At 53.1% G+C, this 20,622-nt stretch overlaps 1 protein-coding gene across 1 annotated transcript; it reads left to right on the top strand.

Annotated features, from left to right (window-relative positions):
- Positions 1 to 851: 851 nt before the first annotated feature.
- On the top strand, positions 852 to 20,368 carry SEC16B (SEC16 homolog B, endoplasmic reticulum export factor). Its single transcript, XM_041479083.1, has 25 exons — positions 852 to 1,111; positions 2,078 to 2,184; positions 2,687 to 2,786; positions 2,903 to 3,017; positions 4,149 to 4,290; positions 4,624 to 4,781; positions 5,317 to 5,378; positions 6,678 to 6,813; positions 7,776 to 8,006; positions 8,627 to 8,724; positions 9,651 to 9,732; positions 9,848 to 9,965; positions 10,343 to 10,454; positions 10,630 to 10,735; positions 11,447 to 11,587; positions 14,450 to 14,563; positions 15,207 to 15,279; positions 17,283 to 17,534; positions 18,001 to 18,071; positions 18,350 to 18,487; positions 18,641 to 18,748; positions 19,575 to 19,656; positions 19,749 to 19,846; positions 19,946 to 20,014; positions 20,306 to 20,368. The coding sequence occupies exons 1-25, from the start codon at positions 852 to 854 to the stop codon at positions 20,366 to 20,368; spliced, it is 3,036 nt and encodes a 1,011-aa protein (XP_041335017.1).
- Positions 20,369 to 20,622: the final 254 nt, after the last annotated feature.

Genomic DNA, 20,622 nt, shown 5'->3' with positions numbered 1-20,622 from the left:
TCACAAGAAGAAACCTCCATTTCTCCCTGCCTGCTCGTTTCTTGGAGCAAAACTCCTTGTCCTGCCCAAAGCTTTGCCAATGTCCCCTTCCTTAGTGCATATCAAATGGGGTTTCACTGCCTGGCGCAGAGGGGAGGGTGATTTTTCACCCTCTCACAGTTTGAGGGGGATGTAAATGCTGGTGCTGTGCAGCTGGGAGTGCAGCAGGATCCTGCCTGGGTATAAGAGGGCCTCTGACCTTTTTTAAGGTAAGGGCAAATTTTATAGCAGGGTCTGTAGCAATAGGGCAAGGGGTGATGGTTTTAAACTGAAAGAGGAGAGATTTAGGTTAGGTATTGGGAAGAAATTCTTTCCTGTAAGGGTGGTGAGGCCCTGGCACAGGTTGCCCAGAGAAACTCCTCATCTCTGGAAGTGTTCAACATCAGGCTGGATGGCGCTTTGGGCAACCTGGTCTAATGGAAGGTGTCCCTGCCCATGGAAGGGGTTTGGAACTAGATGATTTTTAAGGTCACTTTCAACCCAAACCATTCTGAGATTCTTGTTCTGGGAAGAGATGGATGTGTGTTGCTTTCAAAGGCAGACCATTTCACCCTGGTGTTTTAAGGGCAGCTTCAAGTTAAGGAAGACATAAAGATGACTTTTCCTTGCCTCTGGGTATTTTGGAAAGGATCCTGGGTTGCCAGGATGCTCCCAAAAAGCAGAGAATAGCTGGCAAAGGGCTTCAAAGGGGGTTTTGAGGGGGTTGAAAAGCTGCTGATCTCACACACTGTGACTTATCATTTGCAGGCCACCAAAGCCATTTGGGGCTTAAGCTCCCCAGCACCAGAGAGGATTTAGCTGGCAAGCTGGTGATGGAGCCCTGGGCCCCTGCCCAGGCCCCCCAGCCGCGGGAGAGGCCGGCAGCGCGGGGCTCGTGGGCAGAGGGGCACCAGGGCCCCCCGGCACCGCTTCGGCGGCACCTCCTGCACTCCGGGCAGGCTCCTCGGCCCGGCTCCTGGCACGGGAGACACCTCCCCGGCCACCCCTGGGATGAGGGCCACCACCCCCGCGGTGACACCCGCCGGCCGGCTTCCCGCGCCGACAGCAGCTACCCCAGCCAGCCCCACTCCAGGTGAGATCCCTTTGATCCCTCTTGGTGGAAACCTCCTCAAAATAAGAACTGCCCATTTCACTGCTCACAGGTCCTGCCCTTGTGACTGCACAGGGACACAGAGTGTCAGTAGGTGATGTCCAGCTATTCAAGCCACCTCATGATTTCTATATATAAGGCTGTGCAGCATTTGCAGCTGTGATTTCTTCTTAAAACTGTGACTTGTGTGGTTGCTGTTTGACAAGCTCTGTCTCAGCCCAAAGGTGCATTTTTCTTACAGGTTTGATTAAATGCAGTTCTTTTTTCCTAAGTGCAAGGTGAACAATAAAAATACAAGCGGTAATATAGGAGCAAGAGGCAGCCTGCAAGCTCAGCTGCTGAAACAGTGAAGAGTGGACGGATAAAATGTGGGCTGGAGGATGTTCTCAGTGCTGAGAAAGAGCTTCCAGCAAATCTGGGTTGATTTGCCTGAGTTATTGCCCTCAGTGAATTATGGAGTCGGTACGTGGGGTTTTGTGCTGAGGTTGTATGATGCAGATGGGATATTAGGAAGTAAATTTTCTCTCTGAGGGTGGTGAGGCTCTGGCACAGGTTGCCCAGAGAAGCTGTGGCTTCCCCATCCCTGAAAGTGTTCCAGGCCAGGTTAGACAGGGCTTGGAGCAGCCTGGTCTAGTGGAAGGTGTCCCTGCCCCTGGCAGGGGTTGAAATGAGATGACCATTAAAGGTCCCTTGGAACCCAAACCATTCGTGGATTCTATAAAACTGGGCATCACCTGAAATTGCAGTGCACAGCTTTCAGGTGGGGACAGCAAAGCATCCAAACCTCCTCCTGCTGCTTCCAGGTGTAATGCTGGACCAGTTCCTTTATTTCCATACGGCTTTATTTCCATCCCCTTTGCTGCCTCCAAAGGTCCCAAGCAGGAGGAACCCTAGATGTCACCCTGGAACTCTTTCTTCCCCAGATCAGCATGTTGTGTTGTTTTCCAGGCAGGGCTATGAAGACTCCCACTGGCATTATCCTGCAGCTGGCAACAGGGATGGCTACTCCTACCAAAGCCACCAGTGGCAGCCAGTGGCGTGGCAGGATGACAGAGGTATGGGCTCATCCCTTGGGTCTGGGGATGGAGGCAGCTTGCAGGAGAAGTGATGCTTTGCCCAGGACAGGTTCTTCTCCCAGGGTTTGCACACATCCAGTGCTTTCTCCTGCCCACATTTGAGGTGGTGGTGGGTGCTCTGTGCAGCACTGGCTCCCTGTTTACATTTAGGAAATGTGAGCAGGAGCTAGGTGCATCCAAGGGATGTTTGATCTTCATTACCACGGCTAAAATCCTGGTTCCAGCCTGAGTTTGATGGTGCTGTGTGATCAGGATGGCCAGGGCCTCTTCTTTGCTGTTTCTGGACTGAACAGAAGAGGAGGGAGGAAAGAGAAAAGGACATCAGTGGTGTGTTGGCAAATGTGTACAAGGCATTATCATCATATCTCCAGTGTGTTGGGATCATTTGGAAGCAAACTGAGTGGGCAAGGCAAATTGCCTGAGTCATGGATTTTCTTCTGCAACTTCACTGTTGCTCTTTCTGAATCTTGATTCTCTCTAGACCTGAGACAAGGAGAGTCTTATGGCAAGAGTTACCGGGACCAGCACTACTACAGGGGCTACCACCCCAACCTGGCCACGGGCCCCCCAGGGCAGGACAGGTAAAGCTGGGAAGTCTGTGCAGCCTTGTGAAACCACCTGCTGCAAAGTAAGGGGGTTTGTGAGTGGTTCAAAAGTCTCAGACCTTCAGCATGTCTCCCTTTGCTCCCACCTGCAGGACACAGACCTACGACTCCTATGAGGACAGCTACACCTTGACTGCCAGGAGGGAAGGGACAGGGGAAGGAACCTTCAGCAGTGACTCAGGGGAGGCTGATGGCTGGTCCAAAGAGGTAACCTCAAGATGGGCTGGGGTGGAAGATAAGAATCTGTCAGAGATTTGGGAAAAAATCCATGTGTCCCCCCCCCAGCTGAGAAAAGGGCCCCTTTGCTATATTGCACTCAGGGATAATAATCCCTGGAGATTATTGCAGTGGGTTTTTAGTGTTTGTGTTCTCTCCATCTGCTGGGCTGTCACTCCCCCAGGTGCAGGGCTGTATGCTCAGCCCAGGAGCAGCACAGGAATCCAGGCTTAGTGGGATGTTCTGCAACGGAGTTGGGGAAGGGTCTGGAGCACAAGCCCGATGAGGAGAGGCAGAGAGGACTGTGGGGGCTTAGCCTGGAGGAAAGGAGGCTCAGGGGTGACCTTGTCACTCTCTACAACTCCCTGAAAGAAGGCTGTAGTCAAGTGGGGATCAGGCTCCTCTCACATGGAACAAGTGACAGAACACAAGGAAACAGCCTTAAGCTGTGCCAGGGAAGGTTTAGGTTGGATACTAGGAAAAAAATTTCTTCAACAAAAGGGTTGTAAAACCCTGGCACAGGCTGCCCAGGGATGTAGTAGAGGCACCGTCCCTGGGGGAATTTTAAAGACATGTACATGTGGCAGTTGGGGACATGCTTTAGTGGTGAACATGGCAGTGCTGGATTAATGGTAGGACTCAGAGGGCTTTTCCAACCTTAATGATTCCATGATCCCACGATTCTAACCTTCCTAGGTAGCTGATAGGTCATTGTCATTGTCAGCTCTGTCCACCAAGTCATCCTCCATCACACTTGTGTCCTGACTGCTGGGTCTTGCCAAGAGAAAATCAAAAGATCAAATCAAAGCAGCTCTGGTGATTTTGCTCCTGGGTGATGCTTTTTTGGGTTTCCAAGTCCCATCTCCCTGGCTGTGGTGAGGAGCTCATGTTAGAGCTAGGAAAGCTGTCAGACTACAGCTGTGGCTGGTGTAAATTACTTTTCTAAGCTTTTGGGTGAACTCAAGCTGGTGTAGGGCACGAGCTGCTGAGATGGGAATTGGCTGTGCTTCTCCTGCTGAGCACATCCCTGTAGCAGCAGAGCCTGCCCCCCTGCCTGGGAGCAGGAAATCAGCAATGTCCCTAATTTTTGAGCCAGGTTTGTGTGTTCTCCCTCCCTTGCAGCCCTTGGGCCAGCCCAGCCTGCTCCTGCAGTACCAAGAGTCAGGACTCAGCTCCAGCAGCCATGAGCTCAGCCAGTACATCCGTGATGGTGCTGACGACTACAACCCTGTGCTTCCAGAGTCCTGGAATGTGGGACAAACAGGTGAGGTGGAATGGGGCACTCTGACAAGGGGGAAGCAAGGCAATAAATGGTGGGATATTGGCTGACTCAGCTGGCTCCTCTCCTGGAGGAGGTTGTGCAGGCACAAGGCATGACTGGGGGCTGTGGGGTGGGTGAATGGTCGGGGGGCTCTGCCTGGGTAGGTGTAGGAGCTGATGTGCACATCTGCTGCTTTGGGGGACAATTCTTGCATAGAGGGGTCAGTGGAGGGCCACTTAAGTTGGGGGACCAGGTTGGGACCTGGTCAAGCGCTCCACAGTGCATGTGGTGTGTGATCAGTGTGGGAGGCTCACAGTGGCCTATGTGTCATTGCAGGGGAGCCCTCGGTGTCCACCCCGACCCTAGCAGTCCCCCTCAAGTTCCCACAGCTGCACACGGCGCTGTGCTTTGGAGCTGGGGGTCACCTGGTGCTGGTGTGTCCCCACCAGCCTGCTGAGGGACAGCTGCCCCGTGTCCAGCTGCACAGCCTGGAGGTAGGACACAACTGACCCTCCAGGCCCCCCGTCCCCTCCCTGGAGTGGCTCCTGTCACCTCAAGGGATGTAGACATGGTTCATAACCCAAGCAGCCTCCTCAGCAGTCTTCCCATTCCTTGTTCCCATCTTCTGTCCATCCCACATGGACTTTTGAGTCTCCATCGTGCCAGCCTGTGCCTGGGTGGTGCTTTCAGCCTTCAGCTCTGTAACCCTTGGTACCTGTGACCTGCTCATACTCATCTTCCCGAGGTGCTCCAATACAGGGGCCTTGTCCCCAAGTCTACCACAGCATTCCAGTCTCCTCTTTTACCTCCAGAAGGAGGCAGATGCCATCTCAGCAGACATTTCTTTACTGGACCTTAGCACTGGAGCCCACGTGATAACTCAGGGTCTGTGCTCTGTGGTTACCTTAAGACAGCACAGGGTTCATTGGCAGTGTTGAATCCTTGGCCAAGGCACTGGCTTTCCAATAGCCCAACTGGGGCTGCTCTGATTGCTGAAGGCCAGCTGCTGAATTTATTTTTGTTTTTTAGGCAATCCTTCATGGCACAGAAGAGCTAGAGGAACTGCAAGCCTTCCCCGGGCCCCTGGCCAGGTATGGCAGCACAGGCAGGTCCAGGAGCTGTGTCCTCCTGGCTGTCTCCTTTATGAGGAGACGTGAGCTCAAGGCAGACTCAAAGGGTCCCTGTGGTTTTGAGTTATCTACAAAGGTCATGTCTAAGTTCAGGCTGGGAGCCAGGCCCCTTTGATGCAGTGTGGGTTGGTTTGGATCGTGGGATATGGTATTTTGAATATTCATAGGATGTGGGTTTAGTGTGGTTTGTACATCTGACCTTATTTTGTACTCATTTTATCTTAGAAAAATTATTTTTTTGGGTTTCTCTGGACGTCTGAAGGCCTGGGTCAACCTGTGGCTTAGCTTTTCCTAAAGGTTTTGTCCCCTGAGATGGCTGAGCCACAGCAAGGTCAGACCCAGTATGTGCCTTCATCCAGTGTGAGCCTGGGGATGAATCAGGGTGTGCTGCATCCGGTTGTCACTATTTCTGGCCACTCCCAACCAAAGCAGGGAGAGAAAAGGAAAAAGCATTTACCAAGCAAAAGAGCTGTGCATACACAGAACCTGGGTGGAAGATCTAGAGCTTCCCTTGTGAGCTCTCGTGAGACCCACCTGGAGTGCTGCAAACAGGTCTGGAGCTCTATCCCTGGAAATGTTCAAGGCCAAATTGGACAGGGCTTGGTCTAGTGGAAGGTGTCCCTGCCCATGGCAGGGGGGTTGGACTAGATGAGCTTCATGCTCCCTTTCAACTCCCAGGCCATTCTGTGATTCTGGTTTACCACTTGTGCCAAAGGGTACATCGGGAATCTCTATATAATATGTTGGAATGACTGAGTCAGGATCAACATCTCCACCTGCAGTTTCTCTCTCCTGTTTCATCCACTCGTTCTAACTGTATAATTATTTTATTGTATGGCAGCACTTCTGCCTGGCTTGCATGTAGCTTAAGGGTTTCTGTGGTCACACAAGTGACCCTCCACTCTGCCTCCACATCAGAGTGTGCCTGCTTCTGCAACCTTGGACATCCATGGATGTAATGGCAGCACGGCAAATCCAAACTGTTTCTTTGCAGATGGATTGAAGAAAATATTATCAGGAGGTCAAAGGGTGGGTTTGAAATGTACTTTGCATCCCTGAAACGCAGAGATCTGCTAGGAGTCACAATAAATTTGAGTGTGTTTGAACTTAAAAGTAGTCATTGGTACTGGGGATCTTCTTTCCTCCAGCTCTTGCTTGGAATCTTTGGCATCTCCATCAGAGAACCTGGGGACTGAGCCTGAATGGTGCCATAGCTTGCTTTGCCTTGGGTTTCTTTGATGGTTCTTTCTGCTGCTGTAGGGAAGACCTGCACAAGGTGGATGTGATGATGTTTTGCCAGCAGAAGATAACCACAGGCTGTGATCTCTCCACACAGAGGGGCAGAGATTCCTCTCTCCTCTGGAAACTCCTGGTCCTCCTCTGCCGGCAGAATGGGGTAGGTATCCCATGCAAGGGGATGACCCTTTTGATCTTGGAAATGAGACAATATGTCCCTTAGGTACCTCTTGATCCATTTGCTGTTTTTGGGGGGGAGGGATGTACCTTAAGAGGATCTGATTTTCATTCCTCAGTTTGATGCTGCCTGGATATTTGGAGCAAAATCCTTCTCCGTGATTGCTTTTTGTCCTTGGGAACTGCCAACAGCCCAGTGAAGGGGACTGGTGCCACCTTCATGGAGGAGCCGGCACTTACACTTAAAAGGGGGCCATTCCCTTAATCCACTGAAATCCACCCAATCCAGTCTGCTGCTGCTTGTTGGAAGCAGGTGGATAAGGTCATCAGAGGGAGTGTTGTGAAGGTCTTGCTAATTGTGCTGAGTCCTTTTCCTTCCAACTCCTCGTGCTGGTGGCCAAAGCCAGTCTTGTTTGGGGCATGTGCTGTGCCAGGGATGCAGGTGTAAGAAGGGGGCAGACTGGAAGGGCCGTCAGCCTTTGCTCGTGGGGTATAGGATTCAGAGTGACCCCCATGGCAGGGAGAGGAATGATGAGGAGGACTCCATTGATATCAGAAGGCTAATTAATTACTTTATTACACTATATTATTCTATATTATATTACATTACATCTAAACTGAATCTGCCAAGCACTCAGCTCTGCACACAACTGCACAACCTCTCGTGACTGTCACCGACAGTCCCGACACACACACACACCCCTGGCCCTGACAGGCCAAGAAACAAAACACCATCACTTTGGGTAAACAATCTCCATATTGCATTCTACTTTGGCACAAACACAGGCACAGCAAATGAGATGAGAATTGTTTCCCTTTCTCTGAGGTTCAGAGAATGTGAAACCCAGAAATACTCTTGGGAAGTCGTGCCTTGCTTTTCTCTGTGAAGAGAAACGCGGCCACAATGGGGCAGCCTCCAGGTGGCTCCTTCCTTCCCTTTCCCAGTCCATGGTGGGTTCGGACACGGCCGAGCTGCTGATGCAGGACTGCAGGTGCCAGGACAAGTACAAGAGGCAGGAGCCTGCGGCCAGCCTGATGGGCCTGGCGGACGACGAGTGGGCGTCGCGCCAGCCGGGCGCGCTGGACCTCATCACCGGGGAGGTCCCTCCCGTCGTGGAGACACAGGCACAGATAGTGGAGAAGTTCACCAAGCTCCTCTACTATGGCAGGAAGAAAGTAAGTGGTGAGTGGGATCCAGGATGTGGGGCTGAAGGGCTTCTTGGACCTGAAGGTCTCTTCAGGCAGGTTTTAAAGGGAAGGGTGCTCAAGAAGTGACTTGTGGTTGTGGGATCAACCCTCCAAGCTGTGTTTGTACAACGGGCCTTATGGCAGTGATTTCCCACCACTGGGAATGGGGATGGGAGACCCAACTGAAGATGAGATGCAGAGGCTTTTACCAGCACTTCTACCACATTTAGTTTCGCAGAGTCCTTGAATGGTTTGCTTTGGAAGGGACCTTAAAGGTCATCTTGTTTCAAAGCCATTTGCAGCTATGTAATCTCACCTAAGGCACAAGGAGAAGAGAGAAGGAGGGCTGCAGATTGGGTGCCCAGACAGCTTTGAGAGCTAACAGGCAGCACACACCTGGAAAAAAATCTAGGGGACACAACATTGCTTTGAAGGTCCACATTCTTGTAAATTTTCAAGGTAGAAAGACAAAGGAATCTGGAAGAGATTTTTGGAGGATGCTAATTAACGCCAGAGCAGTTATTGGGACTCTTCTGTGAGCTGGGGGAGCAGAGGAGGGAGAAAGCAGAGTTGGTGCAAACCTTTTTTCTTCTCCCCCTCAACTGCAGGATGCTCTGGTCTGGGCCATGAGAAACCAGCTGTGGGGCCATGCCCTGTTCCTCTCTAGCAAGATGGACCCTCGGACATACAGCTGGGTCCTCACTGGGTAAGTTGAAGAAGCTCAAGCAGGGTATGATGTTCCATGGCTGGCTTTCCAAGCCTGCTATCCCTTCGGTGCCCCCTGAATTGGAATAGAGCATTGATTCCAGCTGGAGCTTTTCCAGAGGGGGCAAAGGGGACAGAGGGCCTTCGTCCAAACAGGTCTGAGTCCTTCAGGCTTCCCAATGGACAGGAGAAACCAGGTGGGGGGCTGGAAAGCAGGAGGAAAGCCATTCCCTGGAGATGGAAGGTTAATTTATTCTGAGTCTCTGACTTTGCCCATGCTGCCCTAGCAAAGACAGCCATGGGGCAGGGGGAGCTGAGCCATTTTCACTGTGATCCAGTCTAGTCCCAGCCATTCATCTCACTCGTATGAGCATTTTCTGGTGGAATTTAATGTACTTAGTCTGGATTGGGTTGATCCCTTCAGGGAGAGTTAAGCAGAAATTGTCTGTCTTGTGGAACCCAAATCCTTTTAAGGAGGTTTTATGCAGTGTTGTCCTGGAGACCTGCCTTCTCTGAAGGTAATACAGATCATCACCCCCAGAGGCTGGTGATCCTCTCTGCCTCCTATTTACCAGGGCATGCAGTGATAGGATAGGGAAGGTAGATTTAGATTAGATGTTAGAAAGAAATCCTTCCCCCTGAGGGTGGGGAGGCCCTGGCACAGGTTGTCCAGAGCAGCTGTGGCTGCCCCATCTCTGGGAAGTGTCCAAGGCCAGGTTGGACTGAGCTTGGAGCAGCCTGGTCTAGTGGAAGGTGTCCCTGACTATGGAAGGAACGTTGGACTAGAAGGTGCCCTCCAACTCAATCCATTCTTGGATTCTCTGGGAAACCCCTTGAGACATCAGCTTCCTGGGATATTTGGGCTGTGCTCTAGGAGGTGAATGAAGGTTTGGGGTCCTGCAGCCCTTCTCTGCTGTCTCGTCACAGGTTCACCAGCACACTGGCCACCAACGACCCACTGCAGACCCTCTTCCAGCTGATGTCAGGAAGGATCCCTCAGGCAGCTCTGGTCCGTGAGCAAGAGGCTGGCCCTGCTGTGTGTTCCCCTGAGCTGTCACCTGCCTGTGACACCCACCTTTTGGTGACCATCTCTGCTCACCTTTGCTCTCCTCCTCTCCCTCCAGTGCTGCGGGGATGCCACGTGGGGGGACTGGAGGCCCCACCTGGCTGTGATGTTGTCCAACAAGGTTGGAGACACCGAGCTGAACCACCGAGCCATTGTCACCATGGGAGACACTTTGGGTGAGCTGAGATCAGTGGGAGCAGCCATAACAGGGGCTCCAGGTGTCTCTTGTGGAGCAGTTAGGCCCAGGGAAGGTGTAGGTAACTGCAGGGGACTGAGCCTTGCTCCCAGTGGTGGGATTTTAGGCACCCTGCAAGCGTTGGAGCTGGTGCTGCTCAGGCTCACCCAGTTCTACCATTGAACAGAAATTTCCTGAAACAAAAAACAGCAACTGGGGAAAACAGACAAACAACAGGGACAAGGGAGAGATCAGGGTCTGCATGGGCAGGAAAGTGAGGCAGTTGGGTTTGCATTTTTGCATGAGCTTGAGGGCCTCCAAAGCACAGCAGACCATGTGGTGATGTCTCAGACTAATTGTTTGTCTTTTTCCACCCAGCCAGCAAGGGAGCAGTCGAAGCAGCTCATTTCTGCTACCTGATGGCAGATATTCCCTTTGGTTACTTCGGAGCAAAGGCAGATCGCATGGCCCTGCTGGGCAGCAGCCACCGGTGAGGGAGCCTGGCGTTCCCGCCGGAGTCACCTGCCCCACGTTTTCCCCATCCCTGGGATCTCACTTTGATGCAAAAGCAATCCCTGGTCGGGGTTTTTCCTGCTGCTAATGCGTGGGGCTGTTTGGGGAGGGAGCTCTGCTCCTGCTCACTGACCCTGCCCCTCTCCTCGCAGCCAGGCGTTTTCCCAGTTTGCCAGGACAGACGCCATCCAGAGGATGGAAATCTTCGAGTACTGCCGGCAGCTACGACAGCCTGAATCCTTCCTGCTCCCCTTCCAGGTAGTGCATATGCTCAACTACACCTTGTGCAGCAGTTCAAACTTGTCCCAAAACACGCACCCATCTCACTGAAGCCTGGAATTCAAGCTGTTCCTGAGGCTTGTCCCCTTACTGGGCTTTGGGAATGATGGGAAGGTTGCCTTAGCCAGGAGACTCAATCAGGGCAGATTTTGGGGTGCACAGTGTGTCTGATCAGTGCTTGCTCAGCTCTCATTGCCTTCCTGCTCTCTGGGTAACAGGTGAGCGTTTCCTTTTGCAAAGCAGCACCCAGCTGTTGCTGCCTTGGGCACTGTGGATTTGGATGGACAGTGAGCGTTTCCTTTTGCAAAGCAGCACCCAGCTGTTGCTGCCTTGGGCACTGTGCATTTGGATGGATACATCCCTGGAAGTGTTCAAGGCCAGGCTGGATGGGGCTTGGAGCAACCTGGTCTAGTGGGAGGTGTCCCTGGCCATGGCAGGGGGCTGGAACTAGATAAGCTCTGATGTCCCTTCCAACCCAAACCATTCCAGGATTCTATGCAGCTCTCTGGTTCAAGGAGTGGGGGGGGCTGGATGGCTCCATGGGGATGGGTGGAAGAGGCCCCAAGTTGTAAGTGACCTCGGGGTGCACGATCCAGGGCGCTCTGAGCCACGGCACAGGGCACCCACCCAGACACAGACCTGTCCATGTCCCTGCTCCCACCCGTGGCTGCTCTGCTTCCCTCCCCCAAGGTGTACAAGCTGCTCTACGCCTCCCGCCTGGCTGACCACGGGCTGCCAGCCCAGGCCCTGCAGTACTGTGAGCTCGTGGGCACCGCGCTCCTGCGCCACGACCCGGCCGCGCACCCCGTCCTGGCCCAGCAAGTGGTGAGGGTGAGTCTGGACCTCCTGCATCCCAACCAGGGCGTGCCACTGACTGGGGTGGGAGCTCTGAGCAGCCCCCCAGGGTTTGCTGCAAAGCCAATGCTTCCACAGGGTTTCTAATCTCCGTGGATTTAGGGTGGAAAACAAAGGTATTATGTTGACTGCCAAGTAGGAGCAGAGTTATTTGGAAACAAAGGATGTTTTTAAGTCTGGTGGGGTTTTCTGAACTTCTAAATGTCACAGACTTAAGAAGCGAAGTCTAAGTGCACATTTCCCCTCCAGCACTTCTACAATTCTCTTTACCTCCTGGGGGGTGTGTTCTGGGGTGACACCGAGAGGGAGCATGGCCCTCCTGTAGCACCAAGTGCAGCCCCTCTACTTCCTGAGCAGGGGGCTGGGGCAGAGGGGGGTGAGGCCAAGTGTCCCAGATCCCCTGGGAAGGCGGGACTCTCACAAGTACAGGGCAGTGCTGAGGCTGCTTGTCACCTTCCCCCAGCCTTTAGGACCAGGTTGGATGGGGCTCTGAGCAACCTGGTCTAGTGGGAGGTGTCCCTGCAAATGGCAGGGGGCTGGAACGAGATGAGCTTTAAGGTCCCTTCCAACCCCAAACCATTCTGTGATTCTGTGAAAGGCACTGAAGCCGTGGTGCTGTGAGGTGAGGGGCAGCAAGATGCCTGTCTGAAGTGGGTGCTGCTGAGTTCACCCAAAGTTTGGCTGGCACTGCTTCCTCACCCCATCATGGAAGCCTATTTGCTGTCTAACAGCCTTTTAGATCTGCCATTCCGCTGGGGATAATGCTTCTCCTGGGAGAAAACACTTTCATCTGAAAAACTAGTGCATTCGTAGATGCTCTTGTCTTTGATGTTCTAGACTGTGTTACAAATTATGATACACATTAGTGTTTGATTAAGACTTCCCCTCTTTTGAAGCTGGGGACGATATACAACCAGGTGCTGGTTCATTAATACTGGATCAAAGTGCACATAAGCTTTTGGATTAAACATTCCCCCCGTTTAGGAGTAATCATGCTTATAATTTCCTTTTCCCTGTGATTGATTTAGGATGAGCATAGGTGTGTTTGTAAAGAGATGGGACAGGAGGTAGTGCAGGCCCCTGGTTGGCTGCAGGGTTACTTTGCTCTCGTGGCCAGTCCCAGTCCCAGGCTGGGGTCCAGTTGTGCAGGTCCTGCCTTGCTGTAAACTCACACACCTGGGAAGTGTGCTTTGTGCTGGTTTAGAGTTTGTGTTTTAAAAGTTCAGGAATAGAAAGAAATGGCTGCTAGGACTGGTGCAGGAAGGAACAGCTGAGTCTTGTGTAGCTGTGGGGGTGGCTGAGCTGCAAAGTCACCTCTGGGTGGCTTTTGGTGGCCCTCAAGGTGGCAGCCTTGTAGCAAGGCATTGAAGATAAGGGAGCATGAAGTAGCTAGAGGAAACTTGAGAAATCCCCAAGAATCCTAGAATGGTTTGGGTTGGAAGGGACCTTAGAGATCACCTAGTTCAGCTCCCCTGGCATGGGGGATGCCTTCCACTAGATCAGGGTGCTGGTGGGCTGATACCAGAGAGAAAATTCTGTAAAGATGTGGATGAAGAGCGGTGCTTTGAGTACCATCTCCCCTCACCCAGCTGTCTTAAAACTGGATCCTTGTCTAAACAACTCCTTCAGACAGGGAATTAGCTCTGCAGGGAGCCCTGCATCTCACCCGGGGCTCCTGGGTTGCCCCAGAAGAGCCTCTTGCTCCATTGATGGGAGCTGGAACCCCATGTCACTGAGATGGCTGCAGCCAGGGCAGCACACACCCCTCTTCTGCAGGAGAAATTAAACACACAGCAGCAATACTGCAGAGAGGGACCTGGGGGAGATAGTGGAGCATGGAAAAAATACTGAGCAGCAGCATAACAGGATGCTGTTACAAAAGAAAAAAAAAAAAAACAACCCACCAATGTAATAGTGTTATTCTGGGTTGTGAGAGTACAACTGGCATATCTGAGACAAGGAGGTGATAATCCCTCCGTGCTGGGGTCTCAGGGGTCTTGGCAGGGGCCCGTTTGGGCTGCTGCATGTGGAGACAGGGCTAAATTGGAGTGAGTGTGGGAGTGGAGAGCTGGGGTGATAAGAGATTGAGGGGAAAATGACCTCTGAGGAAGGCCTGAGGGTTATTTCTTCTAGGCAAGATATGGTGGGGGAGAAAGGGGTATGAGGGATGTGATAACAGCCCTCCAGCACACAAGAGGCTGCTCGTGGGGGATGCTGGCTGGCTCCTCTCACAGCTTCCATGGGAGCAGGGATAGAGAGGCTTAATTTGCAGTAGGGAAGATTTCACTTAGATATTAAGAAAATACTCTTTAGCTCTAAGGACATCAAGCATCAGGACAAGCCTGGGAGGCTGTGAAATCTTCTGAGAGATTTGTAAATGCAGATCAGAAAAACACCAGCTCCCATCCATCCTCATGGGGTAGGTGAGGAGCTTATGAACTGCCCTGGGAGCTGGGCTCTTTCCAGGGCTTCTGGTGGAGTATCCTGCAAACCTGCCAGTGCCCCAGGATGGCTGTTAGGGAGTTGATTAAAGCCACTCACTTTCCTCGGGGGGAAAAGGGATGGTGATATTTGCCTGTCTCTTTGATGTGAGGAGCATCTTTGACACAGTGTTTTGGCATCTCTGTGGAGGTGCTGAGCCAGCCCTGCTGAGCCTGTGGGGCAGCACCTCTGTGGTGGTGTGGGGAGGGAATAAGTCCTGCACAAGAGGCTGGTGTTATTTTACCCCCAAATTACAAAATGATGCTGTTTTCCCGAGCCGGCGTGCCCAGCCGTGTGTGACAGATCCCTGTGGATCTGACCCGTGTGCTAATCCCTGCTGTCCCCCCGGCCCTGCAGCTGGCTGAGAGGCTGAAGCTCTGTGACCCTCTGCTGCTGGAGATTCCAGAGCAGGAGCAGGCGCTGGAGCCTGACTGGCTGGAGCAGCTCCGAGCCTGCTGCCAGGAGTGGGAGGTAAGGAGGAGGCAGTGGGACAGCTGCTCTGTGTTGTGGTTTGTCTGCAGGAGCATCCTCCTCCTCTTCCCTGAATCCGAGGGGATGGAGGTTCAAAAGCTGTTCTTCTTTGGCTTGTGAGCTCTGAGATGTGGTCTTTGCTCTGGGACCTGCAGATTCAGTGGGAGCAAGGGGCTTGCAGTGCCTGAGGGCTGCAGAGCTTCACGTAGGGCAAAACTCTCTTTGATTTGGCTCGAGGAGGGCAGGCAGGGGCTGGTGGGTGAGTGATGGTCTCCCTTTGCAGGGAGGACATTGCAGAGGTCGCTGGTGGGGTGTCACCTTGTGGGTGTACTCTGGGGTCTTTTAACTATGGTCTGGTGCTTGGATTAATGCTCTTCATTCAGATTTCACACCTGCTTTTGGTTTTGTGGCCTTTTCCATCTTGTTTCCCCTCCTGCCTGCTCTCAGGGGTGCTGCAGACACTCTCACTTACTGGGAAAGAGCTGTGTCCGTGCTGGTGTGGGTCCCTCCTGCAGCCTGGAGTGGGCTATGAGCCCAGATCCATGAGCACTATGCTTTCCTTTGCATTGGCTTCATGGTTTCCTTAGTCTTTGTCCTGTGCCACCCTTTTCCCTATCCATTTTACCACGTTTTACCTCTGCAGGTGGAAGATGATCTTCCTCCAGAGGTGGCACCGGCTCAGCTGGAGCTGCCCTGTGCTGTTCTACCAACAGCAGGTAAATAAAACAAAGCAGCAGGCTCTCCCCAGTGGGCTCTCCCTGCATGGAATTGTGCTGCCATGGGCTGGGAAGCAGCTTCCCAATCCCTGGAGTTTTTAACCAGCAGCAGCTCCTTGCTCCCTGTATCCCTCCAGAGCGCAAAGGCTGCTCCTGCCTGGATGCATCCCTCAGGCATGGGCTGCAAAGTGAGGACTCAGTGCTCGATGCTCATACCAAGTGTGAGTAATTGGGCCTAATTACCACAGCTTCAGGGTCCCTCTGGGTGCCGTGGGAGGAGAAGAGGAGCTGGAGGTGGGTGCTGGATGAGCCTCCCAGCTGAGCCTCAGGGGAGACGGCCCCATTCCCAGGCAGTCCTCTGAGGGTGCAAACTGGAGCTGAACTAAAGGGATTTCACACTTAGAGAGCAAAGGATTCAGGAAGGAGCTCATCCTGCTCTGTGCCAGGCTGAAGACTCAGCATTTCTCCTTCCCTGCTGCCTCTTTGATCCCTTTGCTTTGCCCTTTGGTGACCCCAAGAGTCCCCTGCTGTGCCAGCCCACCCAGAGGGCCCAGAGGCATCGAGAGAAAGGACACCACCATCCCCTGGTGCCAAGAGAAGAGCAGGTGGGCTTTTGTTTCCCAGCTGGGCAGGCATCCATTGGGATGTCCCATTGAGGAGAAGTCAGGGGGAGGTGTTGCTTCACATCCATCAGCAGGATGCTCCTACACAGTCCCCTGCTCCTTGGATCTGCCTTTGACTGGGAATGCTGGCACTGAAGTGTGGAGAGCAGAGGCTGGTGCAGACAGGATAAAACACAACTAATTCCTTCAAGCCATTTCTTCCTATCAGCTTTCCCTGTTGCTGCCAAATTCCTTTTCAAAGAGCTCTCCCAGGCAGTAAAAAGGATCATCAATCCTGATTGCCTTCTGCTGCTATCAGGGCTGAGACTATGATCTTCCTTCCCTGGAAGGAAGTTACAAGTACGATGATCCCATTGGCAGCCAGGTCAGCTCCGTGTGGTCTCCACAGCTCCCCTTCCCTGTGCTTGGCCCTTTCCTTCATTGTGAAGGCCATCCAGAGCCACCACCTGAGGGACCTGCATGCAGAGAAAGCTGGCTTGGTGCTGAATTCATCCATCTTGGAAAGACAAAGCCCAAATCAGGTGCCAAGCTGGGATCCACGTGGTCCTCCCTGACTTGTTCCAGCTGAGCTTGCCAAGCAGCATGAGTTTGAGCATCCATCCTCCTCTTTGTGGATCTTGAGCATCTCCAGGCCATGTGGGAGCAGCTCATGGGGGTGAAGCCATTTCTGAGTGGGCTGGAGGTGATGCTGGCAGCAAAGCAAAGGGCTTGATAGCATCAAGAGGTGCCATAATCCTTCCCTATGGGATCTGGGTCCTGACTCACAGCAATGGGAGGGGAATTTCCCAGTGCCCAGTGTTTCTGGCGGGAGGCTGCTCAGCTGGAATGAGCAGGACACACACCTGGGACCAATGTGTGTGTTAAAGAAAACCAATCCTGCTTGCTCAACTTGCCTTTCAAACAAAAAAATCCCAACCCTGAATAAATCTGCCTAAAGCAAGGAGCTCATCCGAGGGTGCTGCTGTGGAACAGGAATGAAAGCTACCTGGTGAATCTTTCCTGCTCAGGGTGTGCAGCAGGAGTGGGGGAAAAGGCTGGAGATCTCAGCCTCCTTTGAGCTGCTGGTGCATGCTGCTTGTGGGCTCTTGGATTCCATAGCATTCCCTTCTGAATTCATTTATCGCCTCAGGTACCTTCCCAGGATTAAAAAAAAAACTAAAAAACTCCCCTGGTCTTTCCCATCCCACCTTCATTGAAACCTCTGGAAGGTTGCTGTGCTGTGTCCTACCTCCTCCCTTGCCTGGTCCCTGAAACCTTTCCTCACTCCCCCAGCTCCTGCTGATGCTTAATGGAAAAGGGGAGAAATCTGGGCAACAGCCCGACAGAATTATAAACATTACAAAAATTGTAAACTCCTGAGGTGTGGGGTATTTTTGGCAGATGAAGAGCCTGGCAATGAGATTCCCCAGAGTGAAAGCTACCAGTATGACCAGTGGTTTGAGCCTGTGCCATCCCAGGGACCAAGCTTCCAGGAGGACATGTCCCTCGGGTCCCCAGCACCTGCTCAGGTCGTGGCATCGCCGCTGCCCAGCGTGGGGAGAGATCTGCAGCCCCCTGTGCCCCCCGGCCAAGATGTCTCTTGTCAGGCAGGGGATTTTGCTGAGCCCCCTCCACAGCCAGTGCTGCCAGCAGGTAAGTGCTGCAGCCTTGTTTCCCTGCAAAAATCACAGAATCCCAGAATGGTTTGTGTTGGGAAAAGATGTTAAAGATCATCTAGTTGCAACCCCCTGCTATGGGCAGGGAAACCTTCCACAGCAGGCCCCATCCAGCCTGGCCTTGGATGCTTCCAGAGATGGGGCAGCCACAGCTTCTCTGGGCAACCTCTGCCAGGGCTTTACCACCCTCACAGAGAGGAATTTCCTCCTTAGAAGTTGCCTTTGAGATGCACCAGTTCAGCCTCACCACTTACTCCCTGGTGCTGGCAGGGACAGGGACCACAATGGCCTTTTGCATCTCTTGGGGGACATCTTGGCCACCACAGCCATGGGTGGCTGTGCTCTGGAGAGGGGCACGGTAGAAGCTCTGGAAATAGCTCTGATGGATAAATCCATAGCTCCACTGATAGAACCTTGACTGTGTCCTTCCCTCTGCTCCACAGGAGAAGCTGGGGAGCCCTGGGGTGCCAGGCTGTCCCCTGGAGAGGTGCAGCCAGCCCTCCCCACAGAGCAGGTGAGTCAGAGGGGCCAGGGAGACCATCCCACTGAGGGTCCTGGCTGGATCTGGGATGTGTTGACCCATCCTTCCATGCACTGAACTCACATGGAATCCCCCCATCATGGGGGGGATGTTTCCTTGGGTGAAAGCTGTGCCCTGCTGTGTAAGGCATGTGGGGGTCCCTGGGGATGCTTCCCACTAATGTGGGTGTGGAGCAGTCCCAGGGGGGCTCTGACCACCTGGGTGCAGCTCCTGTGGGGACAGCACGTGGCAGCTTCCGTGTCTGATGGCAGGAGGAGTTACCGGGCAGGATTCGGACTCTGTCGGAGACCTCCACTGTCTCCCTGGGGGACAGCCAGCCCTCCTTGGACAGCGCAGATGAGGACACTGCTGAGGGGCAGGCAGAGGCCACGAAGCCAGAGGAGGACAAGGTGAGCATGCCAGAGCCATCGTGAGCCTCATGCACTGAGCTTGCCTGTCCCTGATGCCAGCCCTGCCCCTGGTGCCCACTCCCAGCAGGCACCTGGAGGACCCTGGCATCCACCTCTTCTTATGCCTTTCCACTCTTTTCCTTCATTTCCCAGAGCTCTGGATTCAGGTGGTTTGGCTGGTTTCGGTCAAAACCCACCAAGGAAACTTCTCCCAAAGCTGAGTCTGAGACAGGCTCAGACTCTTCCACATCAGGACCACAGGTAGGGGACAAAAAGCCATCCTGTCCCTGGTGACATGCAGGGTGCCGCTGTGAGAATGGGTGACACATCTCCCCATCACCCTCTGTTTCTCCCTCTGTCCTTGTGCAGGGGCCACAGCCATTCTGTGTGGGGGCAGATTGGGACTGGGAGCCCTTTTAGCCTGGAAGTGAATCCTTGATTAATAATAACTGTGAATTCATATAGCCTCTTTCACCCATGAGGTCATCCAAGCCCTTGGCAAACTCTGCAGGGATCCCTCGCCCTCCGCTGGAGTGGAACACAGCAGCTGTGAGCAGCACTGCTCTGGCAGGTTTTAGGAGATGCAGGGAAGGGAAAACCTCTTTAATTGGAAGTGCAGCAGCGAAGGGGAAGCAGCCATGCGTGGTTATCCCAGACCTAGCCCACTCCTAAGGGCATCACATCCCTGATGGCTTGGAGCTTGGAGCGTGAACCTCCCCTGGAAATTTCTTCCTGGTAGAGAATGACCTACAGTCCCAGAGCAAAAAAATGTTGGGATATTCTTCTCAAGCTAGCAGGAGATGAAGAACAGAAGGGGACCCACAGACCTTGGCCCCTCACACTGTACCCAGGCTTGATGTCCAGCCTCCTGCCTGATTTTGAACCCTCAGGCTGGTTTAGCTTTGTGCCCGAGTTGCTTGCCCTGACCCTGTAGCCCCTCCTTAGCCGTGTTTCCTGCAGCTCCTGGGTACCTCTGCAGCAGGACGGGTGCAGAATGGGTACCCCAAAAGCCTGGTGTGGTAGCTGGTGCAGAGGTCTTTTCCCAGCTCAAGGAGCTTCTGCTCTAAACGGGTGGGTGTGATTTCAGGAGCGGATGTCACCATCCCCACCCATTGCCCCTCTGGCAGCTGGCACAAACCCTTTGGCTCAGCCTCTCTCCAGAAATCCCGGTAAATACCACACGGTTCCCCTCACCTCTCTCCGCCATCCAGTTTCTCCTCTTAATTTTAAGTTGGCTTTTGCTTTTGGTTGCTGGCCCTAGGAGGAATGCAGGGTGAAAGTGCCTTTGGTGTCAGTCCAGTGTCTGCAGAGGTGAAAGGCTCCTGGGAGGAGGAGGGAAGGCAGTCAGCAGGACAGCAGGTGAGGAGGGAAGGGAAGTGTATCCGTGTGTGATGGGGTGTCCAGGACACCTCTCTGCTCGAGGAGTCTGTTAAGTTTCTCTCTCTTTGATCCTTCCAGGCCGGCTACCCTGGACCTCTCCCACCACGGGCTTCAATTCCTCTCTTCAACCCTGCCCAGGTCGCTCAGGTGAGAGCATTTTTATGAGGGGGTGGTGCTGTATGAGACCTAGAGTGGCTCCTGATTTTGGGGTGGTGCCAGATTTCAGGTGATCTGCTATGGGCAGGGGGTTTAGGTGATACCAGCCGTGGGAATAAGGTTTTTTTTTATAAGTAAATCAATGGTGGGAGGACAGCAATGAGAGGTTGTGATGAGTGAGTGAAACGTAGGGAAGATGGTTGTGGTTGCAACCTGATGATGGCAAAGCAACGTTTTGGGGTACAGGCCACTGCTCACACCACCTCTCTCTCTGTTTCCCAGCTTCCTGCCCGACCCACCCAACCCAGGCTGCTTTCCCGGCATCGCTACCCCAACCCACTGTGAGGTGGTGGGTAGGGATGGCAGACACCAATTACACAAAGGTTTTTTTTAACCAAAATTGTGTTTGTGGTTATTTTGGATGGGGTAGCAGTGGTTGGGTCCACTTGGTAGACAGTGTTGTAAAATAAGGGGGAGGTTTCTGGGTTTAAAAGTAAAAAAATTGGGGGGTGTGAGGCTGGGGTGGGGTGTGAATAATTTGGTGATTCAGGTAGGAACACAGGCCTCTGCCTTCCTCTTTCACAAAATTTAGGTCTGGT

This window comes from Pyrgilauda ruficollis, unplaced genomic scaffold (genome assembly GCF_017590135.1).
Source record: "Pyrgilauda ruficollis isolate IOZ18807 unplaced genomic scaffold, ASM1759013v1 scaffold47, whole genome shotgun sequence".
Lineage (NCBI taxonomy): Eukaryota > Metazoa > Chordata > Aves > Passeriformes > Passeridae > Pyrgilauda > Pyrgilauda ruficollis.
This window is presented reverse-complemented; position numbering and strand designations above follow the sequence as displayed.

Bases quoted from the DNA above. Each gene is read 5' to 3' on its own strand.
- SEC16B (XM_041479083.1), top strand. From the start codon at position 852: ATGGAGCCCTGGGCCCCTGCCCAGGCCCCCCAGCCGCGGGAGAGGCCG. The intron at 2,185-2,686 runs GTATGGGCTCAT...GATTCTCTCTAG, and splicing joins GGCGTGGCAGGATGACAGAG to ACCTGAGACAAGGAGAGTCT. The intron at 3,018-4,148 runs GTAACCTCAAGA...CCTCCCTTGCAG, and splicing joins CTGATGGCTGGTCCAAAGAG to CCCTTGGGCCAGCCCAGCCT.